At 43.0% G+C, this 23,590-nt stretch overlaps 1 protein-coding gene across 3 annotated transcripts in view; it reads right to left on the minus strand.

The window, feature by feature from the left end:
• Pkn (serine/threonine-protein kinase N) overlaps positions 1-23,590 on the minus strand; it is a 58,669-nt gene that overhangs the window by 13,488 nt on the left and 21,591 nt on the right. For all 3 annotated transcript variants that reach the window (XR_013082765.1, XM_076793343.1, XM_076793342.1), the window contains exons 4-6: positions 12,108-12,211; positions 6,998-7,202; positions 3,579-3,733 (exon numbers count right to left, since the gene is read on the minus strand). Coding sequence is in view for 2 of the 3 variants with exons in the window: in XM_076793343.1 (XP_076649458.1) it covers positions 3,579-3,733; positions 6,998-7,202; positions 12,108-12,211 (464 nt within the window). In the remaining variant the exon portion in view is untranslated. The remainder of the gene's footprint in view (positions 1-3,578; positions 3,734-6,997; positions 7,203-12,107; positions 12,212-23,590) is intronic.

Here is a 23,590-nt window from a genome sequence, read left to right on the forward strand (position 1 = left end):
GCGGAAAGACGGCGATTCGACGATATTGCGTCTCCGCGGTCTATTTTCAGCGCGGCGGCCGCAGTGATCGACCGCTCTCGCGGCTCGCGGTATCGCCGGAAAATGGTAAAACACTTTGCCACGCTTGCACGACGACATCCGACGACGATGACGAGGTACAATGGACGGACGGACGGTCGGAAGAATTTGTTGTCTCAGCGATCGGATCCGTTGTCCATAATATTTACGTTGATTCCGCGGCGACAGCGGATTTCGAGGGTCGGGTCAGCCCGCTGGTTTTTGGTGACAAACGGCGCGCGTCGGGCCGCGGTATAATTAGCACCGGCATAAATTTGGAGCAACGTCGCCGCGGCCGCGCCGAATATACCTGGAAAACCAGATGATCGCTTCGGTACGTCGGTATCGACCACCTTTTGATCGGCGAGAGATCGATCCCCCGATAACCGGTCGAAATAAATGCACGTTGTCGAGAACCGTCTTCCGGGATCCTCCGTTTTCGGTCCGTAGATTCTCGATCTTCAACGATCAACGGAAAATCTTCGAGAGGTCTAGAGAGTCTGCTACTGCAGATCAAGTGTATCCACAGGTATCCTCTTGATGTCTTCGACCCGGAGACACGTCAGTCTTCTTGGTGTGTACAGGAGAGTGACCGGATGAAACAGAAAGAGAGAGAGAGAGAAAGAGAGGGAGAGAGATGGTCAGTCTTGTCGAGGAATCAGGTCATAGTTCCGGCGATGATGATTCTAGCCGCGGGCACCGGCAAAGTCTCCAGGAAGGTCCTCCGACAGGACACGCGCGTCTACCCTGATCTCGGTCCGCGGTTGATTGGCACACATGTCGTTGGTTTATCGCGTTGCCTACGACTGGGTTGCGCCAGCTCCCCTCGAGAGGTGGCAACTAAGCCCGACCCGAAAAGGCGTCATAGAAGGCGACGGGGTAGCGGGGATTAGCCGCTATTTCGGGACCGGTGCGTGTACGCCAGCGACGCGCAAGCCGAGACCACGTCGGCCAACGATTCCGAGGCTACGAGTCTCGACACAGGGTCCACTCGGACCTCCGTTCGAGCTTTCGGCTCTGCATTCGTTTCAGAGGTAGCTTAGACTTATTAACCCTTAACTGACCAATGCCGCCATATAAGCGGCATGGCCACTTTTACTTGCCAGCTCCAATGCCGCGTATATGGTGGCAAAAATCAAGTTTAAATCATCTTGTTATCTGACCATTACTCTGAATATACAGGGTCATCCGTTTTTAAACGGCCAAACGTCAACCAGCTATAGAGGACCCCAAATGGAACAGCTTTCACCCCTAACACTTTTTTTTGATTCGAAGTTATTTCATTCAGTCTCCACGGCGTGCCCCATGTCAAAAAAACCAAGATCCAAAGGTCATACAAAAAAGTTGACTTAATAAGAAAGATGCCCCTATTTATTTTAAACCAAACAAAGGAAAAATCATCAAGATACATAATTGCAGTCCTAATATATTTAATCTTAAGTGAACGCAAAAAATGACGGGTTTTTGCAATTATCTAAGAATCAAGACCGAATAAAAAAAAAGTGTTAGGGGTGAAAGTTGTTTCATTTGGGGTCCTCTATAGCTGGTTGACGTTTGGCCGTTTAAAAACGGATGACCCTGTATATTAACCCCTTGGCATACAAATTAAATGGAGAGATCCTGCAGCCTTTACGTTAAGCTTATTGGCAATATTTATTGTTAACCCCTTGCCGTACCTTTTAGCTCGGAAGAATTCGGGCCCAAGCGCCAATTCATCTTTGGTTCGAACTTTCGAATACGAGTCAGACTCGTGATATTTATGTTTGACGCGATATTACCACTACGAACCTGACTCGCAATGTTAATGTTTACGTTTGGTCCGAAATTCTCATGACGAGCCAGACTCGTCAAAGTACGGCAAGGGGTTAATAAGTTTTCACTAAAATATAAATATTTTCCTTTCTACACTTGATATGATAATGTTGAGTCCACAGTTTCTCTTCGTATGTAAAATAGCTTGGACCCCGGTGAGACGTAAACTTGAAATACTTCCGGACCGTTAATCCCTTTTATCGACCCTTTTACTGCTAGGTCCATCCAACAGGTCTCTGCACGCGAACGTAGGAAAATGCAGGCTTCGGAACGTTTCGATGGCTCTGTTCTTCGTGGTCGTTGAACGATCCCGTCTCGAGCACAGATTCTGGGACTACGACACAGGTTCGACTCGGGCCACCATTTTAAAAGTATCATAAATCATCGTTTTTAATCTCCTTTCTTATCGAACCCAAGAAGGCACCTCTTAGCACCTTGCTGAACGGCTATTTCGAGGGACAACACTGCTTTGTGGCACATTAACTTGCACATATCCTAAGCCTAACTGACAAGGGTGCACATTCGAGTTGCATATTAAAGACGACGTGAATATGATCGTTTAGATTGCTACTTCGTTCGGAGATTCGTTTGTGCGATCGGAACGTCAACTCTGTGACCCGAAGAGGCACTCGAGGAACCATGCTGACTTTGTGAGGCTCCGTTCGAAGTTTTCGAGTGTCACGTTCGGTGAATAGTCCTCTTTTACGTGTTGGCCAGCTGACGCAAGTAGACTAAAATAAGGTACTGATCGTGTGTCTGTGGTATATCCTTCTTGTAAACGATCATCTCGTAGATAGCTGATCAAATTCTGCGAAGCTCCTATAGTTAGCCTTAACCGTAAAGTTTTACTTTTCGAGCACAACTTCAAATCAAATCGCGGAAAAATAAATTTCATCTGTATAAATGTGTGAATTTGATATGTGTGAAAAGAAGAATTCCTCCCGGTCTCTATAGCAAAGAAAGTCCCAGAGGACACGGAAGAATCGATCAGTATCTGATCCTCCTCGGGCGTTTGAATGTACAGGACACTCGAGAGGCTCGAACAAGCTGGGACAACGACAACGGGAATTAATCCGAATTCACTGATCTCACCAGGCAGGCGACAAACTTTCAGCAAATGAAAAACAGATTTGTCGGCTTGTACCTGCCAGCCACAAGCGTATCGTTTATCGTGTTTCTTGAGATGGTCCCAAAAGACCGACTATGCTACACTCCTTTTCCATTAACCAAGACGAAACAGATTTCCATCGGTTCAGACGAAACGGAAGCAGAGACACGACGCGATACTTACCGAGGTAACACGCTTGACGACACTCAATCGACAGCTGTTTCATACAATATTACGCAATCGTCCGATCGATTGTTCGCAACGACGGAAGATACGTGTCGCGAATGTTTTCTATTTTTCCTTTCTTTTTCGAGACCAGAGCGAATCGCGCGTTATGAAGGTTTGCTGTCTCGCAAACGAGATTCCACGGACAGAAAACATCGACAGGGAATTTCCACGCGTGAAAGACCGTCTCGAATACATTGTCCAATAATATCGCGGCCGAAGAATGCGCGTCTGTTAATAACGCCCGGACGGATAGTTCGCTTTTGACGCGACTCGTATCGGCGACCGAACAGCACAAAAGCTTTTCATTATCGGTACGTCAGTCGCTCGTATCCTATATCGTCGCGCGTGCATTGAACAGGAAATGATACTGTACCTCCGTTAACGCCTTCTTATCAGCGACTTTGGCACTTTGTAGCAGACGTATCACGTTCTTAGCCCCCTCCACCACCGCAGCTTCGATCCGCAAACGGTGTCGCAGCTCCTCCACCCTTTCCTCTAACGCGAGCTCCAGGCTGGGCTCGTATTTATCTGGAATCATAGTGCACAGAGTCCCCCTCTGCTATAATTCTGTCAAATCGACGGGGAAACGCCGTTCGTTTGCTCGGGAAATTCGATCTCGCTGGGAAACGCGGGGGTTGTACGATAAGGGAACATTTTCTGGGGGTTGTGCGCTTCCGTTAGACGACTACGAAAATTTACACTTGTTATTTGTTTCTTAACCCATTAGCGCCCATTGTACTCGCTTGAGTACAGGATAACAAGATTATATTTGTCTGCTTCTAGCGCCGTCTAAGATTGACTAGATGTTCTGTCCATCGTTTGCTAAAATTTAAAAAAAAATTCTTGAGAGTTAATGGGTTAACCCTTAGCACTCGAATGGCGACTGTAAGGCGCCACTAAAACTTTGTGTATCATTATTCAAACTATTTTTTACATTATTAAATTTGTGTGTATTCAATAAATGACTAAACATTTTAGTATTGCACGAAGAAATTGTGCCATTTTCGTATGTATAACACGGAAAGAAATATATAGAAGGGTAATTTTATAGGTTGGAAGAAATGTTTTGTTTCGGAGTTAAAATAGCTTCGAGTGCAAAGGGTTAAGAAGAGTAATGAAAGGGAAATTCTTCCGTTAAAAGATTCAAGGGTGGAAAACGAAGAGGGTGCAAATCCTGACTCAGCTATACAAATCCACGTCTGCAGGGTTTCCCATTTTTTGGCAGATCGTTAAAATGCCCCGACTCGTTGTTTTATTATTGAGAATGCAGACGAAGCGAATCCTGACTCAGCTGGTCAGATGTATCAAGCCTAAATGTGAGTCTATGAAATCTGCAGAGCCTCGGTTTCTGCAAAAATGCAGTCCAGCGTTTATTCATTCGGAAAAAGTAGAAAGACGGAAGATATGACGTTTAAAAATCTCGGGAGGTTAAAAATCAAGAGGACATTTTAACCCTTTGCACTCGAGTGGTGACTCTGAAGCACCACTAGAAATTATTGTGGCACTATTTCAAAGAAATTACGAGAAATTTTACAAAATATTTGTTACATTACAAAATTTGTATTCGATAGATCACTAAACATTTCAATATTATATGTGGAAATCGGATCAGTTTCGTATGAAGAAAATGAAAATATTCTAAGACGGAATAAAAATCTAGTTTCAGAATGAATATAGCGCCGAGTGCAAAGGGTTAATAAAGATGTGCTCCAGTTTCTAAGCGTGAAGTCCATTATTCGAACGAGTACAAAAATGCACGAAATCTTATGTTTCTGTTTCCTTGTTTAATTATTGCGAGGTACGTTGAGTTTCGCGGAAAAATTGTGTTAGATGAAGAGAATCGTGGTATGCGCAGGGCGACGCAGTTCTTACGCAAGAAGGTCGGTCCATGATCGTCTGAACTGGTCCTCGCGAAGATGGATCGAAAGCACATAGAGATGGAAGAGGATTTGTCCGCGAATGGCGACGCACTGAAATACGACCAGCGATCTGCTGATGTCGGGACCGAAAGCGAGATTGATTTTACGTCACGCGAGACTGCCGGTGTCCTCCGAATCGTGGCAGGACGTGCATTCGACTCTTTCGGAATCGCACATCTCGTGGACGGGTCAAGTGGAACGGATAATGGCGGATTTTCGAGATCGAGGTGTGCGTGTGTATATTTATCGATCGATCGACAGTCTACGAACAGTCGCACAGAAATACATTGTCTATTCAGAGCTTCAATTATTTAAACCCTGGCGCAATGTATCAATAAAACGTACTATAATGTCAGCATCTATTTTTGAGTCTGTCGATACAGCTATAGTGGTGAACATTTCTGAGCTGAAACTTTGTTTTATTATGTTTAATTGATCTTTCTGAACTGTTGAATGACCGGTTCGATATGTGACAATTATTGCAATTATGAAAGTTGTATAAATTTCCCTGTTCGAGCACAATGCAATTACTCGAGTCCCTTCGTCGCTCCGGCAACGTTGAGCTGGCCTCGTTAACCGAAAATTATTCGCGTCGAAGGAGTTACAATACTGCGAACGAAAAAAGGGAAAAGAACAACAATTCGCTGGGAACGGAGAGCCACCATTCTACGAACGTCCTTCGGTAACTTCCACCGAATTACTATCACATTTCATGGACAGGCTCTGGGATATGTTTCAACAGTTAGCGTCGTGCAACGGGCTCGAACGCGTTCGCAGCATGAATCACGACCTATCGGGAAGAAATATCGATAAGAGGACGGGGGGACAGAATTTTAATTGCGACTAATTGCGTATCGCAGGTGCGCAACTGCTCGTTCGCTCCATACGCGGTTCCTGGAACTTCCGACGGCCCGGCGTGCACTAGAAGTTTTCGGGTTTCTGTCATTTTCTCCGCATTTGCAATTGTTTATTGTGGAACGCCCAAAAGGAAATATAGACCGCGAATCTTTGTGAACGATAAAAACGATCGGTGTTAACACGTTGGTTGAATTACTAACCAATGATTTTCCTAAAATTTGTTGTCGCCGAAATTAATTGCATTACACTGGAAGCTAAACTTGTGACCTCGGACCTTTCACCGAAGCTTTTAAGTGTGAAATGGCTTCACTCGGATTCACCTTGTTTACCAGGGTTCGATTAAGTATTATGCAAAAGGTACCCGCTGATCGTACACTCTGATCGCAATAGAAATGTTCTGTTGAGCGAAAAATGGCTTCAGTTGGACTCACCTCGTCTGTCAAGGTTTAATTATTATGCAAAAGGTGGCTGCTGATCGTTCACCATAAAATCGAAATTAAAAGACGGAATTATTCATTGAGCCGCTCACTTGCCAAGTCGATTAACTCCGCAAAATAAACCGTAAAGAAAATTGACGAAAAAATATAGATTTTATTCTAAAAGTTCCTTCAATTTTTTTTCCACTCAGTATCATGCTCAGTGTCAGTATCATAAAAAGTGAAAATTATTAAAATATTTAAAAATCCCAAAGATGTGAACGGCCCAATTACTGAGAAACTCACGGAGGGAGCTAAAATAAAAATTAGTGAAAATTTTGGAGTATCGTTAAAAGAAGGACTTCGCCACGTTTACATTGTTTTTTGCTCCAAATTCTGAATACCGCCGAAAGTGATGGGTTCACAGACTCAGTTTGTCGATTTCAGGACTAACGAGTCTAAGAATTGGCAGAGAAGAAGGGCGAAGCGGCATATTTGCAATCTTGAAAAACATGAGGCTTCCGGGGGGCACGGCGTTGCCTAATGAATCACAGATTGGACCATGGAACAAGGAACAAGGAACAAGGAAAACACCGTACCTTTATTGCTAGTTGCTTCTCCGTTCGGCGGCGGTGCATCGCCGCGTTCTTGTTGCTGACGAGCCTGTCGCACCTTCATTATCCGCATACGTAGGAACTCGATTTTCGCACGGGAATCGTCCAGCATTTGCTGCGCCTCCTGCAGCAACTTCTTGTCCCTGCCGCTCGTTAAACTCTGGATCATGTTCTCCGCCCCCTGCTTCACCTTTAACGCCAACGGGAACACGTATTAACCAACAAATTACCAGAACTGGGAAACGAGAACACGATCGGGGAACACCCTTTCTAAAAACCGAGTCCCTTCCAACCAATGATTTTCGAACCACTCGTCAAATCGTCCGGACTTGTTCCATACATCGTGCAAATCTATTTAACCCTCGCTTCACGATTACTGTCAGCTATTTACGCCTCACTGTTGCGAATACCGCACAGCCGTTTTCGTGGGAAAGTTTCGAGCATGTTTATTTATTCCTGCACTCGTTACGTGTGAAATTTAACACGGGACGTTGCAACTTAGGCATAGTAGTACACGGTGCTTTTATTATTCAAAGGATTTGATAATTTTTCTAATTTTTACGGGGCACTGCAAGTCAGTAATTTCAGTTTTCGGCGCTTTTATTGTGCAAAAGACTGATAGTTCTTTCAATTTTTACGGGGCACTGCAAGTCAGTAATTTTAGTTTTTGGTGCTTTTATTGTGCAAAAGACTGATAGTTCTTTCAATTTTTACGGGGCACTGCAAGTCAGTAATTTTAGTTTTTGGCGCTTTTATTGTTTAAAAAACTGATAGTTCTTTCAATTTTTACGGGGCATTGCAAGTCACTAATTTTAGTTTTTGGTGCTTTTATTGTGCAAAAGACTGATAGTTCTTTCAATTTTTACGGGGCACTGCAAGTCAGTAATTTTAGTTTTTGGTGCTTTTATTGTGCAAAAGACTGATAGTTCTTTCAATTTTTACGGGGCATTGCAAGTCACTAATTTTAGTTTTTGGTGCTTTTATTGTGCGAAAAACTGATAGTTCTTTCAATTTTTTACGGGGCATTGCAAGTCAGTAATTTTAGTTTTTGGTGCTTTTATTGTGCAAAAGACTGATAGTTCTTTCAATTTTTACGGGGCATTGCAAGTCACTAATTTTAGTTTTTGGTGCTTTTATTGTGCGAAAAACTGATAGTTCTTTCAATTTTTACGGGGCACTGCAAGTCACTAATTTTAGTTTTTGGTGCTTTTATTGTGCGAAAAACTGATAGTTCTTTCAATTTTTTACGGGGCATTGCAAGTCAGTAATTTTAGTTTTTGGTGCTTTTATTGTGCAAAAGACTGATAGTTCTTTCAATTTTTACGGGGCATTGCAAGTCACTAATTTTAGTTTTTGGTGCTTTTATTGTGCGAAAAACTGATAGTTCTTTCAATTTTTACGGGGCACTGCAAGTCACTAATTTTAGTTTTTGGTGCTTTTATTGTGCGAAAAACTGATAGTTCTTTCAATTTTTTACGGGGCATTGCAAGTCAGTAATTTTAGTTTTTGGTGCTTTTATTGTGCAAAAGACTGATAGTTCTTTCAATTTTTACGGGGCATTGCAAGTCACTAATTTTAGTTTTTGGTGCTTCTATTGTGCGAAAAACTGATAGTTCTTTCAATTTTTACGGGGCACTGCAAGTCAGTAATTTTAGTTTTTGGTGCTTTTATTGTGCAAAAGACTGATAGTTCTTTCAATTTTTACGGGGCATTGCAAGTCAGTAATTTTAGTTTTTGGTGCTTTTATTGTTCAAAAGACTGATAGTTCTTTCAATTTTTACGGGGCACTGCAAGTCAGTAATTTCAGTTTTTGGTGCTTTTATTGTTCAAAGGATTGGTAGTGATGTTAGCGAACTACCGTTCTTCTATGAACTGAATTTTCCTGCGATCGCCAATTTTCAAATTTGGTTGATAAACTGATGGAACATTGTGCAGCAGAGTCACAAATCGTGGGTCAAGTTGTTCCAAGAGGAATATATTTATATACCGTCCTGCAGAATCTGATGATCGTTTTATTTTCGCGGTTCACCTTTCGCCACGAAAATTTCGGCATTTCCGTTGTTTTACACGCGAGGGCCGACGGGAGACTACGCGTTTCCTAAACATCGTAGGTATTCACCAGCTCGATAGCTAAGCCTATTACGGTCTGCAACGGATCGCGTAATATGACGTAAAGATACGATTTTGCCGTGGGGCGGATCAACGCTTCGGGATTTCGGATTCGTTGACATTCGCGGATATTGGGTCGGTGCCAGAATCGATAGTTCGAGGCTCATCGATCATTCGGTAGCTGATGCGAGCGTGATTGAATCTCTCGAGCACCGTCAACAGAATCAAAGTTCGCCGATCGACACACGTTTCCTGTCACGTGGACCGCGAATGATCCACGAAAAACTTCCACTTGGTGCTCTCGGAGGCGAAGAAAGCCTGCAGTTTACGCCGATTAACTCTAATTACACCTGGCCCTGTTTTTGCGCGGCGGATGTGTACTCTGCGAAAAAGTCAGAACGGCGAAAGAAGCCGTTCAAGAATTGATTGGCAACGACGCATGAGACTCGCGTCAAATTAAATCAAATATATTTCCAACATAAATACGTCCGGCTATTTTCAGTATCCCCATCAATTTATTTACGCAGCATGGAACTGCAGTCAATGAATTGTAGGACAGTTGATTTTAAGTGGTTGCATTTCATCACAAAACCCAAATTTTCTGCTTGAATTGCAACAAATTAATTTTTATTTTACTTTATTTTTATTTATTTTTTTTTCTTGTAATGTGTTTAGTATTTCAAATTGCACCTATTTATTTCTTCACCTATTTTATTCTTGTCATAAATGCATCAAACCCGCCGTCTATTAATCACGGTTATGTACGCTTGCTATGAGTCACAACTAAATCATTCAGATTAGAATATACTCATGAATATATTCATGCAACGGATTTCTGTTACGATCTAATAGAAATGCATTTATTTCGTAGATTGGATGTAATAAACAAGTTCAAGAAGAATTAATGTGTTCGGAGAAATGACAGAAAAAATTTATATTTTCTACAAAATCGACATTTTATTTATCGCTGATAGTATCAAAAGTCAAAAACGTTGCGTCAACGCGATTAAAAAGACCCGCGAGCATTCAGTAAAGATCATTAGAAGTTGCTGTTTGCGTGTCGCTGTTTTGTAAATGAAATTGATGTTTGCGTTTTAGAAACGTCACTCGGTGAATGTTTATAGTCGCAGGCGGCAGAGTAATGAGAAAATTAAGTGACGCTGCATTAAGCAATGTATGATTAAATGTTTTGCAGGCGACGCACTGGTGGTTTTTTCTACAATTTTGCTTTTAATTAACGCGTCTAGACTGCGCGTAGTTAATCCTAGTTAAACTACTCTAATAAAAAGGTCGTTCGACATTCAATCATAGGTGGACATTAAGAGTGGTAAATGTAATTACTGAATATGTTAAAATCAGTCAGAGCTATATTTCCAAGCTATCACAAATATTCTCAAGTGTCGAATAAAATATATATCGTACCGAGTACTGTTAAATCGTTTGCTATATTGATTTCTAAAGAACTCATTCGATCAATTTAATTCTTTAGAAATGTTCTCGGGTTTCCGGTCGAATGTTCTACTCGGTTCTATTACGCTCTGTGTCAGTTTACGATTTATTTGATCGTCAAGAATGTTCTTTCACTTCAAATAAAATATTCCCCATAATTTCCATTCGACATTTCTGCAGGGTTAGCTTTTGCAAGTGAAAGAAACGTTTAAATGTTCGCGTACAAGAAGAGCGAACGAAGAGGGGAAAGAGGGGGGAAGGGAAGAGTTATATTCGCGATTGGATTGAACTCGCCTGAATTGATCTCGCGAACGAGCCCACAAAAGCAAGTTCAAAGCTCGTCGCGGCCACCGATTAGTATAAATCGCCGTGCGACGCGATGTGTGGAAGCTATCTTTAGTGGAAAAAAAGCTGCCGACGATTCAGTGCTGACTCACACAAGAGCCCGAGTGGAACTGTTACCGTCTTCTTCGGTTAATCGCTCGCGAATTGCAGACGGATTGTTACGGTGCTCGCGCGATCGTCATTACACGCGCGATTACGACACACGCGCTCACCGTATGGAGACGATCGGTACGAAATAATAACCGGCCTTCCACGTTTATGCGTAAACAATAAACGTAATTAGCGGAGCGTGGATCTTGGCGCAATCGCGCGTTTTCCTCGAACGATTCGCACGAGCCGCGATCGAAAGTCCTCGGAGGCCCTAACTAAAATCTCGGCGTGAAAGTGGAATAAACGATTAACTGGATGCTCGCGCAATTCTGCTTCTGCGTGGATCCTCGGACAAAAACCGTGCGCGAAAGTAACGAGAAAAAGACTTTAATGCCGTTCGTTCGAACGCGAACCTATAAAGACAATCGTTACGTAACCAGGGAGAGCCGATTGTCCTTCGAACGAGTTATTAATTTGCTAATAAAAGCCGGCGATACAGTAATCATGGCGATTAAAGAATAAACTACCGAAAATGACCGGTTATAATTATTATATTGTATTATCGAGATTATAAAATCGCGTTCGCGAGAAATTTTGATTAATTTCGCATCGTCGTAGAGCGACACTGTTACTCTACACCCAGGCAAGTAGAAATAGCAAGCAATGGCCAGACACGCGAGCCAAGAGCCAAATTTTCAAACCCGACTTTCTCGAACGCAAGCAACACCGCGCCACGAAAAGAACAAAATGTTGCCTGTTCGATTTGTTCATGCACCGAGGGGTACTAGCAATTATACTAATTGCGAGACGTTCTGAACGTAGCTAATGCACGAAATCACCGGTTTAGCAATTACTCTCGAATGGCATAACGGGACAAGCTGAAGGTTGCAGTTTCTGCAACATTGATGCGAGCGATTTGCAACGCGATTCGCCGCCGTCGCTCGACAGGGACAGTAATTGAAGTAATGCGAAGGTTAAATTGACGTATTGTTCGAATACGATTGAATTCGGTCTTGGAGGGACTTGGGTTTTCCTTCTTCTCTGTTCCCCTCCTGTTTCCGGTTGGTTTTTTTCTTTTTTTTATTTAATAAACGACGTCTACCTTGAGTTCGATATTGAGCTGCTTCTCCAAGGATAAAAATCGAGGATCCGTGAATAGACCCTCCTGACTCGGCGACGACGGCCCCATCGGTGACAGAGGCGTGTCTGAAACGAAAATAGGCGTTGAAAATAAAATGCCGCCTCTCGATACGATCCGGCTGAGTCTGAACGACGAAAGCATGAGTTTCACGGAAAAATTCTCTCTCTCTCTCTCTCTTATCTCTTCGGATATCGGACATCAAGCGGAACTTCAGTATTTTTGTGCTATAAATTTTCCGAACGAAAATTACAGCGTTATCTTTCCCGAAAGAATAAGCTATTTTTCCGTGAACCTCCGCCCTGCTAAATTACTGTTTAGGCCAGTTAACCAAGAAACTTAGCGATCCAGCGATTTTCAATATTCTTTTCGCAGCACACTAGTATTCTCCGCACAATGATTTTGCTTCAATGAAATTTCATACTTTGTGATTTTCGTGGTCAATTTCACTTTGAAGCTGCAGCGTTCACAAAAATCTCGCAAATCACCGGCAGAAAATCGCTGGACTAGGGATCTTTATTTAGAGGTGATTCAAAACGGGGTTTTCGAAAAAGTATTTTTACACGGTTTTGTGAACGACAGATGCAATTTTTGGTTGAAACATTTTCTTTTTAATACGATAATTTAAAAAAAGAAAATATTAAAGAAATTGCAAGTGGGCTCGATTAATCGATTGCGAGGGCCACGAGTCGATTTAGTACTTCGCTAATTCGCTGGATACCGCGCATAGTGTTTCCACCGAATCGCAGTCCGGGGAAAGAAGAAACGCATTTTTGCTGGCGGTGTGCGCAACAATCGGTGAAACCCGCCGGTTAGCGCGGATCCAACGGATCTTTGTTTAGATCCGAGGCAGCCTCGATCCGCGTGGGCGGTTTGTTCGTATAAGCGCGTCTCGTTACATCCGCGAGTTTCAAGTGTCCAATAGTGAAATCGTAAAGTGCTCGAATCTCACTTCCTGTAACCCACTGGGGATATCGCAGAGCGGCGGCGCAAAAGACTCCCACGTGTTTAATGCGCCGCCAGGTACAATACTCGAACGAGAGGGGAGGGGGGAGGGTAGAAAAGAATACACCGATCCTCTTTTGTTTCGCACGCGCACCGTTACCAGCGATTTTCCCATCGCCGCTTTTCGCCACGGGCTCGCAACGCATGGGGGAGTCCCACAGTCCCATAGTTCCACTGACTGGGAATCGCGAATGACTTATTGCGCAACGTTAATCCGCGGCAAAATCGGCCGATCAATCAGATTAATAATTAGTTCAATAGTTCAATTTCTATACAGAAGCGAATTCAACGAAATTGACTATAAATTTACAACACTACAGGGAACACTATCTTTCACATGGGCAATAAATGTCAATTTTCTGTGATATTAAAATTAAACATGGAACTCATTTTTAATAAATTGCAGAAAATATACTTTTTATACCACCATAACTGAAGGAGATACGTAGGCCTTAGGTTGACCACCCTGTACATTATACGCCACTTGCTCTTAAATTAATTCATGTTTTTACTTGTTTGAAAATTTCCTCCATTCGAGAACGAAATATGGGATACTAAATATTTCTACCTAGACCATTTTGTATAACATGCAAAGCGAATGAAAAGAACGTGGAAATTATCCTCGGCAACTTTGTCATCCGCACCAGCAACAAGGTAATTAGATATCATTATAAAATAGAAGTACTGGTCGGACATCGGAATGATCTTTTTCGTTGAAATTACACGTTAAACAGGTGAGAAAATGCTGCCGATAATAAACGGCGACACTCCGCAGCCAGCAGGAACACGAGATTTACATAAACGGCTGACGGAAATTGGAAAAATGCACGTGGAAACGCGATACCAACGTAATGGCCGCCCATAAATTCTACGTTCCTGGTACACGATCCAATGCACCTCTTTTACGGCGTAATTAAGCGGGCGTAAATTAAGGTCAGACACTATGAAATCATGGATTGTCCGATTTGCATAAAAAGTCGACGTCGCGCCGGTGTTATAATATAATTAAATCGATACAGTGAATCGAGTCGATTTATCAGGCTGGATCGCGGTGGTTTTATAGTGATCTTTCAGGGAATATCGTTCCGGGAATAACGGCGGAATGGATTCCGCGTTGTACAGGTCGACTCAAAACTAAAGTTGACAAAATTTCTTTTATTTAACATCTCTGAAAAGTCAATTTTTAAAATCAATCCATCTGAAAAAATCCACACTTACAAATCACTTCAATTTTTTTTTTGAAAATGATACATAGTCTAGTAAATTTTTAAAGCTAAAATCAGTGAGGCTTCGTTTAGAAACAATTCTGTTTCGTCCTCGCTAGATTGGCTCTGTTTATGAAAGAATAAAGGGATCATCAAGGAGGTGATTCTACAAGGAAAGCAGGATCGAAGAACAAAATGACGATTAAAGAGACCACCCGTCGGCTTCGTAAGCGGACTCGCGCTGTTACATTCGATTTGCATAAACAACGCTCTGGCGCAGGGAAAAGTAGACCGCGGGGCTCTCGCGGGAGCCTTCTGAAAACCGAGTGTCGGAGTTATAAGTGCAGCTTCCGGGCGGGCCGGAACCCCGAACAATTACAGTAATCAATTCCACTTACGTAATTATATCGGAGGCGCTTGCGAAACACGCGCGGCTCCCGTTTTAACGCGGCCGGACACGCCCAACCGTGCATTTTTCTCCTCGTTTCTTTCGCGTTTATTACTCCGTTTTATTTTCCCCCCTCGGTTTTCGCGATCTCTCGGGCCGCTAGATACACACCGAAGCAGGTTACGGCGTGGCACACGGATTTCCTGCGTAATCGATACACAGAAATGGCCGCCCGTTGATCCCTCCATCGCGCGCGATCGCTAAATCCGTAAGCAAAAACTGGCGAATTTTTACCAAATCATCGCCCTCTGTGAATTTTCATTTTTTACTGCAAGAAGGTTTAAACGTTTGGCTGAAGTACCACTTGCACATTTAATTCGGGACTACAATAAGTACCTCAGAATTTTTTCAGATTTTAAAAAACTCGGAACGACAAGGAATCAGCGATTTTTATTATGGTATGTGCTTGATGTTACAATTTATTCAGTACTTTCTCATGAAATCATTTAATAATTGTTTCATTAAGAAATCGATCATTTGACCATTAACAAGGTTCAGTGTTATCCTCAAGTTGCCTTTAAAAGAGTATTGTCCTCTTTAAGGATTTATCTCATTAATTATTATTTCAACTTCATCAAATTAAATGTGGCTGTTTCAGTGACAGGTGCGATTTCCGAGACGAGATTCCTGGTACCGATCGGCAAAATGGTACTTTTCGAACAATTTGGAAGTGCAGGACGTTGCACAAGCAAGAGAAACCATTGTCAAAATTCCGTCAATGGTACGATACTCGTAACTTTCCCCTATACGTACGCGGTTTCGAGAGCGCGAGCGAACGCCTGTCGGTTAAATGGCACTCGAAGGATTACGGGGCCGAACAATGGCGAAAAGCGCGTGAATTTCCTGGTGTACCTGGCCGACAAAATTTCTTTCGAGCCGAGTGAACCGTGAAGGCCCCGCCGGAACGATTTATCATCGATAACTGTCGGATTTACCCGTGGTAAAACGACGATAACGCGTGTTAAACTGTGGCGGATATAATTGAATCGCGAACAATTTCACACTTGGCTTTTTTGCGAAAAATATTTCAAGCGTGCACGTAGTACCGCCTCTAAACTGTATACTCTGAAAAGTTCGTAAAATTCATAAAGTTCATAAAATTGACAATTTAAAGTCGTCTTTCTCGACAAGGTGTTCTAAAAAAATTTTCTGAAACAAAAAATAATGGCCCGATTTGGTTTAAACTTGGCACAGAGGTTCCCGATAGAATTATCTGGTTTTTGACAGAAAACTATATTTCTAGATGTCGTAGTTCATTTTTGACAAATAGAAAACTTAAATGTGATTCCCTTGATTATGGTTCAAATTATTGTTACTGATTAAAAAATCTATAGTTTCAGAATTGGCTATGGCAGAACCTAGTCCATTGTCTCTAAAAATGTATTTTTCCTTCCACACAGAAACCATTAACCTAGCTGTTACCCTAACACAAGAGTGTGCAAAAGTCTGATCGAAATCCTCCAGCAACTGGACTCGATGTTATATAAGCAAAATTATAAACTAGTTCAACAACGACGTGTATTCTATTTATATCACATCGACGAGTGACAACACAGTATGGGGGATCCAGATTTGAGAAAATCCTCGCGCGTTTCAACAAAGAGTACGCGAGAGAATCGATCTGGCGCCGTTCAATAGCCCTTAATGGCTGCCGCGGGACACGTTCAGCCGCAGGCGATATCCTCCTCATTGTCCTCTTCTTATTTACTTCCCTTTCTGTGCGTCATTATCCTTTTCCGTTCGCCAACCGGCTCTTCCTTCCGTTGTTCTTTTTCCTTGTTTCCTGGGGAACCTGTCCGCACGCTCGGATTCTTCTCGGTGCCGAGCCCGAGCCCGAGCCCGAGCCCGAGCCCGAGAGAGCCCGATCTTGTTCCCGTATACATTCCCATGCCCGATATCCTCTCCTATTTTCCTCTCTGTCCTGCCCTCGCCCCGCTTTCGCCTTATTCGGCCATGTCAGAGTCCTGCGCGCAAAAGCGATCGCGATGCGCGCACAATTGCGTTTCCCTCTTCGAGCGCAAAACGTTCACGCTTTGCCGCGTGCTCGCATGATCTCGCATTCGACGAGATAGTTTCCATAATTTTCTATATTATTTTTCTGGTACAGAGCCTGGCACGTAATCGGTCATTTAATCGTGCGCGAAATTCTCGCTTCGCGTGAAGATTCGCAGTCCAGCGGAGACAATCTTGCGACATTCAACGCGTTAACTAAACGGAGGGTTTCCGTAGAGTGACAGGGGTGCGCGATGCGGTGATTGCCTCGCAAAAGGCGAATTATGCCAACCGGATGGGTCCTCGGAGACACCGGAACCAGCGAACCGGAAGGAGGATGCGGCAACGACGAGAGGGTCAGAAACAATATCGGAAGGGAGGAATCGGATGACACAGGAAACAAAAGGAATGCGAGGGAAGTGGGGGGGGGGGGGATAGGGTATAATTCGCGAGCGGAGAAATTGCGGGAACAATGACGGCATGGGGGACTCCTTGAAACCATGTCATTAGCGCAGCGCCAGAACACGTGCCCCATTATATTCCGCTTCTGGCATCGAGGGGGCGGCTACAAAGGCTTCCCTTGTTTCCAGGCTGCGAAACTCTCTGCCAATCCTCTCCTCTGTTCTTCCTCCGCTCGCGCGAAACAATCTATGGAATTATCCTAGCGTTTAAAAAGAGTAACGCAGACTGTTTCGAGAAGCGAGACGCGCCCGGCTCGTTGTCTTCGGCGTGGGTTTGACGACCCCCGAGGGGTGCAACGCGCGCAACCTCCCCCGATGCAACCGTAAAATGCAACGTAAACGATGCACCCGTCCGCATCGTCGAAGTCTCCTCGAGTGTAGATAATTCGCTCGGATCGCGTGAAACTTCGTGCTCAAGTTGCCGAAGAACTTTTCATCCGTGGAACCAGACGCGAGATAAAAATATCCGCTTCCGCGATAGCGATCGGCTTTGCTCGCAGCCTCGATTAACCCTTTCACACCTCAATTGTATTTTGTTCAAATTATTTTTAATTTATTGGTAGATGCTTCCTCGCAATTAACTCGTTCTCCCCGAGGCGAAGCGTAAGCGAGATTTATTGTGAATATAATTAGTGTTTCCGGGCAAGTAGTGGTGCGGGTTTTTTTTTTTAAGTAAAATCCAAATTATTTTTGTCCGTATCAATATTTTCAAATGTTTTTCATATTTCGATTGTTCAGCCTTCGATAATTTATCTCGGAACGATTCGGATCAGCCAGTGTGAAGAGATTCGCGATTAGCCGAACCGTGAGCGATGTTTAGCAGCGCGAGATTAATGAGCGAGCCCGCGCCGCAATTAAAGGGCGCCGCGAGTAGATGGTGTACGAAACAAATTAAAAATTCTAATCTCGGCTGTCTATAGGCTGTAACATGGTTTCCTCGTTCGCCGGACGTGCGGCAGTGACTGCGGCCTCCCGTCCATTCATGATTTTTCCGCGTGTTCGCGCGATTCATGCGGTCGCGGGCTTACGGACCGGAACCAGGGCCGCATTATGCAATTCGCATTGGTAACAGTGCCTAATTTTTCTCATATTCTCCGGGAAAAATTTGGGTCCCGTCGAGGGACCACGGGAACCATCCGAGAATCGCATTTGCGAGAAAATTACGAGAATTGTGCCAAACCAGGTTCACGCATTGCGAAAAAGATTCTCCAAAATAGCAAAATAGGGACACTTTAAGGTTCTACTAACTGGGCTTATTTATTACCTATAATTTTGTCATCACTCTACCTTCCAACTTTTTCTATCTTCGCTAACAACACTGAAAATATTTCCTTTCTCCGGGACAGCTAAATAAGCAAAAGCAAATAATAAAATATATTTCTATTAAATCAGACGCAAAAGGAGAAATAAGACATCATTCATTGGCGCAGCTATCGGTAAACAAAGATAAGAGAATTTTGACTGGTGATTAGTTATCTTCAGGGGTTGATAAAAGAAGAATGGGGTCTTCGAACGCCATGGTGCGCCCCTGACCGGAACCCCATGGGCCAGACTTCCGACGGCGCGGCCGCCATTAATACAACATAAGAAATAATTGTTGCCGCACCGTGAACGGGGATCAAGCCGGGACTGCAACATCCTTATTACGGGACTGATTAAAATAATTAGCGTGACTAGGAAGAGTTCGGTCTTCGGCCGGCGCGAACTGAAATCGCGGCGCTCGTGCACGCCAATTCCACCCCCCCCCCCACCTTCGCGTTAACGATCGGTTGCGTCAAACCCGTCAGACGTCGCGACACAATCCGCTATTAATTAGCGTAAACGTTGCTCAACCATTGTGCCGGAGCCACTGGATAGGAGGAAAGAAATTTTCGCTCTGGGAACCGCTTTGTGCACCCTTGGTAAAATTAGAAACGGGACGAGTGCTGACTCGAAATACGGATTTTTGGGACTATTTTCGTGTCGTGACTTATGGCTGTGTCCTTAGGCTGATACGGGATGGGGAAATGGTACAGCGATCGGTGGAGACATTTGTTGAGAGGAGGGACGAATGGAGAAATTAGAATGCGGTGATAGATTAACGGGGAGTTGTGTTTTTTCAAGGGGAGATCTATCTTCTTGCTTCACGATGGAAATACTAACACATTGTTTACCGGAAGCCTCTTAGTATGGTTCTTGATGATGGTTCTCAAAGAGGAACCTAAAAATCTTCTTTTAGGAAATAACCGGATTACGTTCTTGAGGATTCATTGTTATGTCTAAAATTTTCATTGCTACGAAACGAAGGATTTATAGTTTTGATTTTGATAGAAAAAGTTGTATAATTTAAAAAAATTATAATTCTGTTATTTTTTCGAATTTTGATCTTGGACGTGCTTTATAATATTCTTAAAATGTCAATTTATGACATGCGCAAAAGAAAAATTAATTCTTTTAACTTTCAAACAATTATAGTTAAATATAGAGTCCTATTTCATTCACGGATGGTTCTAATAAACTAAAAACACAATCTAAGAAACATCGAATTCTATTGTATTTTTTAATCAGGAGCCCTCCGACAATTTTTATAGTGCACTAACGCATTCAGTTCCGCAATGCAGTAATGCAACCCTCCCCTGCAGCGGGCCGGAACAAATAATCCAGTAAACCGCACGAATAATTACAACCAGAACGGCTCAAACGCGGGAAAATAGAAGGAGGGATGTTAAACAAATTCTTTGTCCATTTCAGTCGCGAAACAAAATCTGAGAACGTTAAGATCGATGCAGTACGAACTGAAACACGTGAGCTACGTATAGAGTTACAAAAACGAGGCGCAGGCATCGCAAAAATTAAGTAGAATCAAAAGCAATTTTTATTAATAGAACAAGCACTGGAGAAGTTGACAATTTATCTACCGGAAATTTTTCAATAATTTTCAATAACTGTGCTGCACCAAAAGGAAGCTTCAGAGTTTTCGACTCGATGGTTCGCAATTGAAATTGCTGTTAAAGGATCTATTAACAAATTCTTACCTGTTGAGTTTCAAAAATTATGGAATAATCGTCGGAGGATAATTTGTTAAACTATGTCCATACCGACGCAATGGAGCCACTTTTTGTCGCCTTCTTAGGTAGTTCAATGTTGCTTCAGTGTGGACACAGCTTAACGATCGCAGAAATGAATTTTCAAGTCTGAAGAAATAATTCCGTCGTCCAAATATGGGTGACACGGCGGTGAACGCGTTAAACAATCGGCTACCTCTGGGAATTACGCGAGCGGAAAAATGTGCGTTTCAAAATCGCGCCGGATCAGCAGAAATCGAATGCAGGTCGTCAATTATTCGATAGGGATCGGCGGCCGGGCCCGACCGATTTCTGCGATAGGCGTTTGCGATTACTGGGAAATGCGGTTCGCGGTCTTGTAAAACGAGCGGCGAGCGGGGAAATCGTCGGCGGAAACCGTTTGCACGGTGAGTTGTGATAAGAACGGTTTTAGATGGTATCGGTACCATTGGCCGTTTTCTCTTCTAGAACGACCGTGGGCGTGAAAACGCGTGCGATCGCCGCGGAAGCCCGATCGGTTTGCGCACCTTCGCCGCGGATAAGACGCGTGTGCGATTCGCGTTTCGCGATTCAGCAGGATACGCGTCAACGGCACCGTGCCAGAGTTACGAGGCACTTTTGTAATTCGTGACTCAGACCTTATCGATCACCGATTTTTTACCCGTGTCGCGCGCGATGACGACACACGAGCGTGCCGCGAATACGCGAACCCCTGAATCACGGCTATCGCGAAATCAATCATCCGCGGGATAATGATTTTCGAACAGGATACACACGATTCTTTTATCCAGCACCGCGACTCATTCGGATCAAATATTTCGAGTGAAAGGCGGAGAATTTCTCGTTTTTTTTTTTTTTCACCTACTGATCAATTAGTCCACGAATTTTACGACGTCTCTGTCACGTTAGGGTAATTTGTTCTTCGACTTGATGGGTGGAAGAAAATTTTAAGTGGATTAGTGTGCGAGTGTACAGAACATTTCTAATGTCGTTTTATGATCCAGAGCATTTTATCGAGTCATGATATATGCATGCTTTTGTGTGCTTTATTTCCTTCAGCATGTAACTACCTTGTTAGGCGACGTTAATTCGGTATTCTATTTTTTAATGTTACGAAGCATCCAGTGCATGTCGATAATCATATTTTTCATTTTCTAAATATAATTTGATGAATGTAAAACCTCTTCGTATGATAATTATTTTTTACTTGAACGAACGGAAAGCTCGTTTTGGATGAAAATCTACAAAATCGATAAGCTATAAAAAATAATGTTCACACGAATCTCCAGCGAACACATACATTCAAAAATGCTTGATCGTCTAGTTTCGTTCGTTTTTGGAAGCCAGATTCTGGTTTCGCCAACAAAATCTTCACCGAAGAGAGAAACTTCGTTGACTTTCGTTTTCCGCAAACTAGTTCACGGAAGCACGAAGTTGCGTCTGCGTCTCGTCTACATGTTGCAGCAACTCGTGGCTGCTTTCGTACGTCGAACGAACAGCGCTAAAGTCCTCAATTAGGATAATCGCTCTAATTAGGACCGAAATTAAACGGCAACAGTACAATTTTCACCGATGTTACTCAACCCGAGCGTAAGGCTGATGATTTCTTTCGTACGTTCGGCATTCACAAAAATGTTCTAAAAGACCAATTACCGTGTTTCCTTGGCAAACAGAAATTCTTGACGATAATACATGAATAAGAATCACTTTCTCACGCGTGAAACGCGTTGCAAGGCTCAGTTTTCATTTTTTTTCAACCACGATGCACTTCGCCAAAAAATCTAAAAAAATTGGAGGATAAGAAACACTCAAATAAGTACTTACTGTAAAAATTTCAACCACGTGCTCTCAAAATTTCTGTAAGAGATCTGCATTTCTTTCAAATTTTTTCGATGTCCTTCTCATGTTCACTGTTCTAATTTTTTGTAGCTAGGACTTTCATCCAAAAAATCGGAAAAAATTCTGAAATGTGTATTTTGGGGCCCGTCACCTGCAGGATTTTTTTCCAGAAAATTTTTCGAAATCCAGCGGCGTTTGAGGCGATTCGCGACTTATGTAACGCGTTGCGTTTATCTGGAAGCGGTCCGGCCACTTGAACGAACGCCGTGGAACGACGATAGCAACCGGGGAAAGAAAGAGAAGCGTGACTGCGACCGTAAACCATAGAAGTTTTACGGAATCATGGTCGTCCCGGTACCGGTATTTCTCGATTTTAATCGGGCGACAAGGACCAGACTACCGGCGGCTGCGCGCGCCACGAATTTATTAGGTCGTCGCCGATTCTATTAGGCTGCCACCATTATTATCTATCGGCGTGACAATCGCTTTGCTCCGGACAAATTGCAATGTCTGTTTGGACCGGGTCGAACGGGCCACGTTGCCTTATTTCAACGAACTGACTCACGGCTGCGTTCGCTGGAACTTAATCATCGCACGATCAAAATCTTGAGCGCTTGATCTTTGAAAGTAATTACGAAACTTTGTTTTCGGAGAATTAATCCCTTCGCGCATGATAACAAGTCGGTGCAATAAATGTGAATTTTCCTTTCCTCCTGGATAAGGAAGATCCAATTACCACGAATGCGAGGAAAATGATACGGCAAGGGGTTATTAATATTAAATAGATCTTATCGATTTTGGTGTTGTAAATTTTCTGTATCTCTCGTGTGTAATTTTCGGAAAAATTAATTTTAAAAGAATTAATAATTACGGTATTCTGCATTCCACAAGATGAAGACCTTAGGTGTCTACTTAAGGCACTTTTGAATTATTAATATGCTGAATTAACTAATGCTCGTTTAAATCCGTAAGCTTATCTCTTCCGTGCGATTTCTGAAAAGAATCGATTTCGAAGAAAATAGCAGATTTGAATTCGTATTTATATACATTAGATAAAACCGTAAAGATTATAGCAGTAGATTAGACAAGATTAAAATAAAATCGAGATTAGGTTGTTTATACTGTTCCACTCCCGTTTCGTCGTTGAAATTCCAAGAAATTATGAAACAATGTTCGTTTTCCGTTTTCAAATAATTAACAGGCTATCGATCGCTCTTGTCCTCAAGTGTCACGCAGAGTCATTATAGCAATTTACACTATTTGTCATCGAGATATCGACGACTATAATTCCAAGCGTTTACGATACACAGGAAACTGGTCGCAACGACACGAACGGTTTTTTAAACGGTTATCGGAGCGTCGATCAATCCTTATCATCCGACCGAAGAACAATCATCGACGCGCGCGATATTTTTCTTTATCGAAAGTCAACATCCGGTTCGATGTTTCCTCA

This window comes from Halictus rubicundus, chromosome 9, assembly GCF_050948215.1.
Source record: "Halictus rubicundus isolate RS-2024b chromosome 9, iyHalRubi1_principal, whole genome shotgun sequence".
In the NCBI taxonomy this organism is placed as follows: Eukaryota; Metazoa; Arthropoda; class Insecta; order Hymenoptera; family Halictidae; genus Halictus; species Halictus rubicundus.